Genomic DNA, 1,219 nt, shown 5'->3' on the forward strand with positions numbered 1-1,219 from the left:
GGTTTCTGTAGCAGCAATGCCGAGGCTGTTCGCAGCCGCCATCCCCACCCCGAGAGCCGTGCTCTGAGCGGGCAGCCAGCACACCCTCGCCAGGCTGTCCCCAGGGAAGGGCGAAGGAACAACGACCATTCCCACACCCAAACTACAAACGTTACTGGGTACAGCTGGTGACAAACGTCACCAGGGTTTTCAATCGCTGCAGAAATGCAGCTATGAAGTGTTAAAGTTGGGAATCACTTTGAATAGATAGACCTTTAAGATACACTCTGACAACACGTACTGTTGTAGGAGCAGAGCAAAAACAAGCTCAAATCAAGACCGAGTACCAGAAGTGTTTAAATTCAGGGAAACTGTTGGATACTCTTACCCTCATTTCCATGTAAGGCGGATCATTTTCAAGTTTGTTCTTATCCTGTGCCAGCTTGGCCTTCTGCTCTTCAATGAATTTTTCTAAGTCATCCGCCATCATTTCTAAGGGTACAGAAAAGACACGGAACATTGCCTCTACATCAGAGCCTCAAAACTTTAAAGCTCAATTACAGTCGCTTAAGACAGCAGTTAAGAAACACTCAGGTTTTCCCCTCAGAACTGCAAGATGTTTGCGGGTCAATGAAGCACCTGATTCAGGAAACCCATCCACAGAGCTCACCTCACATTTCACCAGAGAGGAGCTTCTTGTTACAGCCCACGCTTAAAGGGAAGCCTGAAACCAAGGAGGGAACGACAATCCTCGCATCCCTCTCATACTACCCACGCAACTTCAGCCGCCAGGTCACTTAGGCAGGTCCCCGAGCAACCTCAGCACACCCAGTCCCTAAACTCAGGGTGCGCAGCCATTGCATGGGGGTTCATTCAGGATCTTCCTAAAGCCCACGGGTTGCACGGAGTAAACAGACAGCAGGGCGGTCACCAAAGAGTATCAGCACACACTTGCAGGAAGAGGATCAGAGAATGTTAAAAACAAACCAAGACCACCTCAAAGACCAGTGGAGAAAGATACTACATCTGAAAATGCAAAATAATGTATCCAGAGAGACCGAGATAAACACTTACTCTAAGTACTACAGAGAAAGAAGTCAAAATTCCATCAGATAAATTCCAGTAATTTCCTTTAAGCTTTTTCTCCTACATTAATAGCATTTTGTAATTCATAATACAAAATTACAATATTGTGGCAAAGGAGGCAGAACCAGGACAACCTATTTACAACTCTAGGTGG

General features: G+C 46.3%; 1 protein-coding gene across 1 annotated transcript in view; it reads right to left on the reverse strand.

The window, feature by feature from the left end:
* CSPP1 (centrosome and spindle pole associated protein 1) overlaps positions 1-469 on the reverse strand; it is a 35,944-nt gene extending 35,475 nt beyond the window's left edge. Inside the window, exon 1 of the mRNA XM_010144037.1 lies at positions 368-469. Coding sequence (XP_010142339.1) covers positions 368-469 — 102 coding nt within the window. The remainder of the gene's footprint in view (positions 1-367) is intronic.
* Positions 470-1,219: the final 750 nt, after the last annotated feature.

This window comes from Buceros rhinoceros, unplaced genomic scaffold (assembly GCF_000710305.1).
Source record: "Buceros rhinoceros silvestris isolate BGI_N320 unplaced genomic scaffold, ASM71030v1 scaffold9139, whole genome shotgun sequence".
Taxonomy (NCBI): domain Eukaryota; kingdom Metazoa; phylum Chordata; class Aves; order Bucerotiformes; family Bucerotidae; genus Buceros; species Buceros rhinoceros.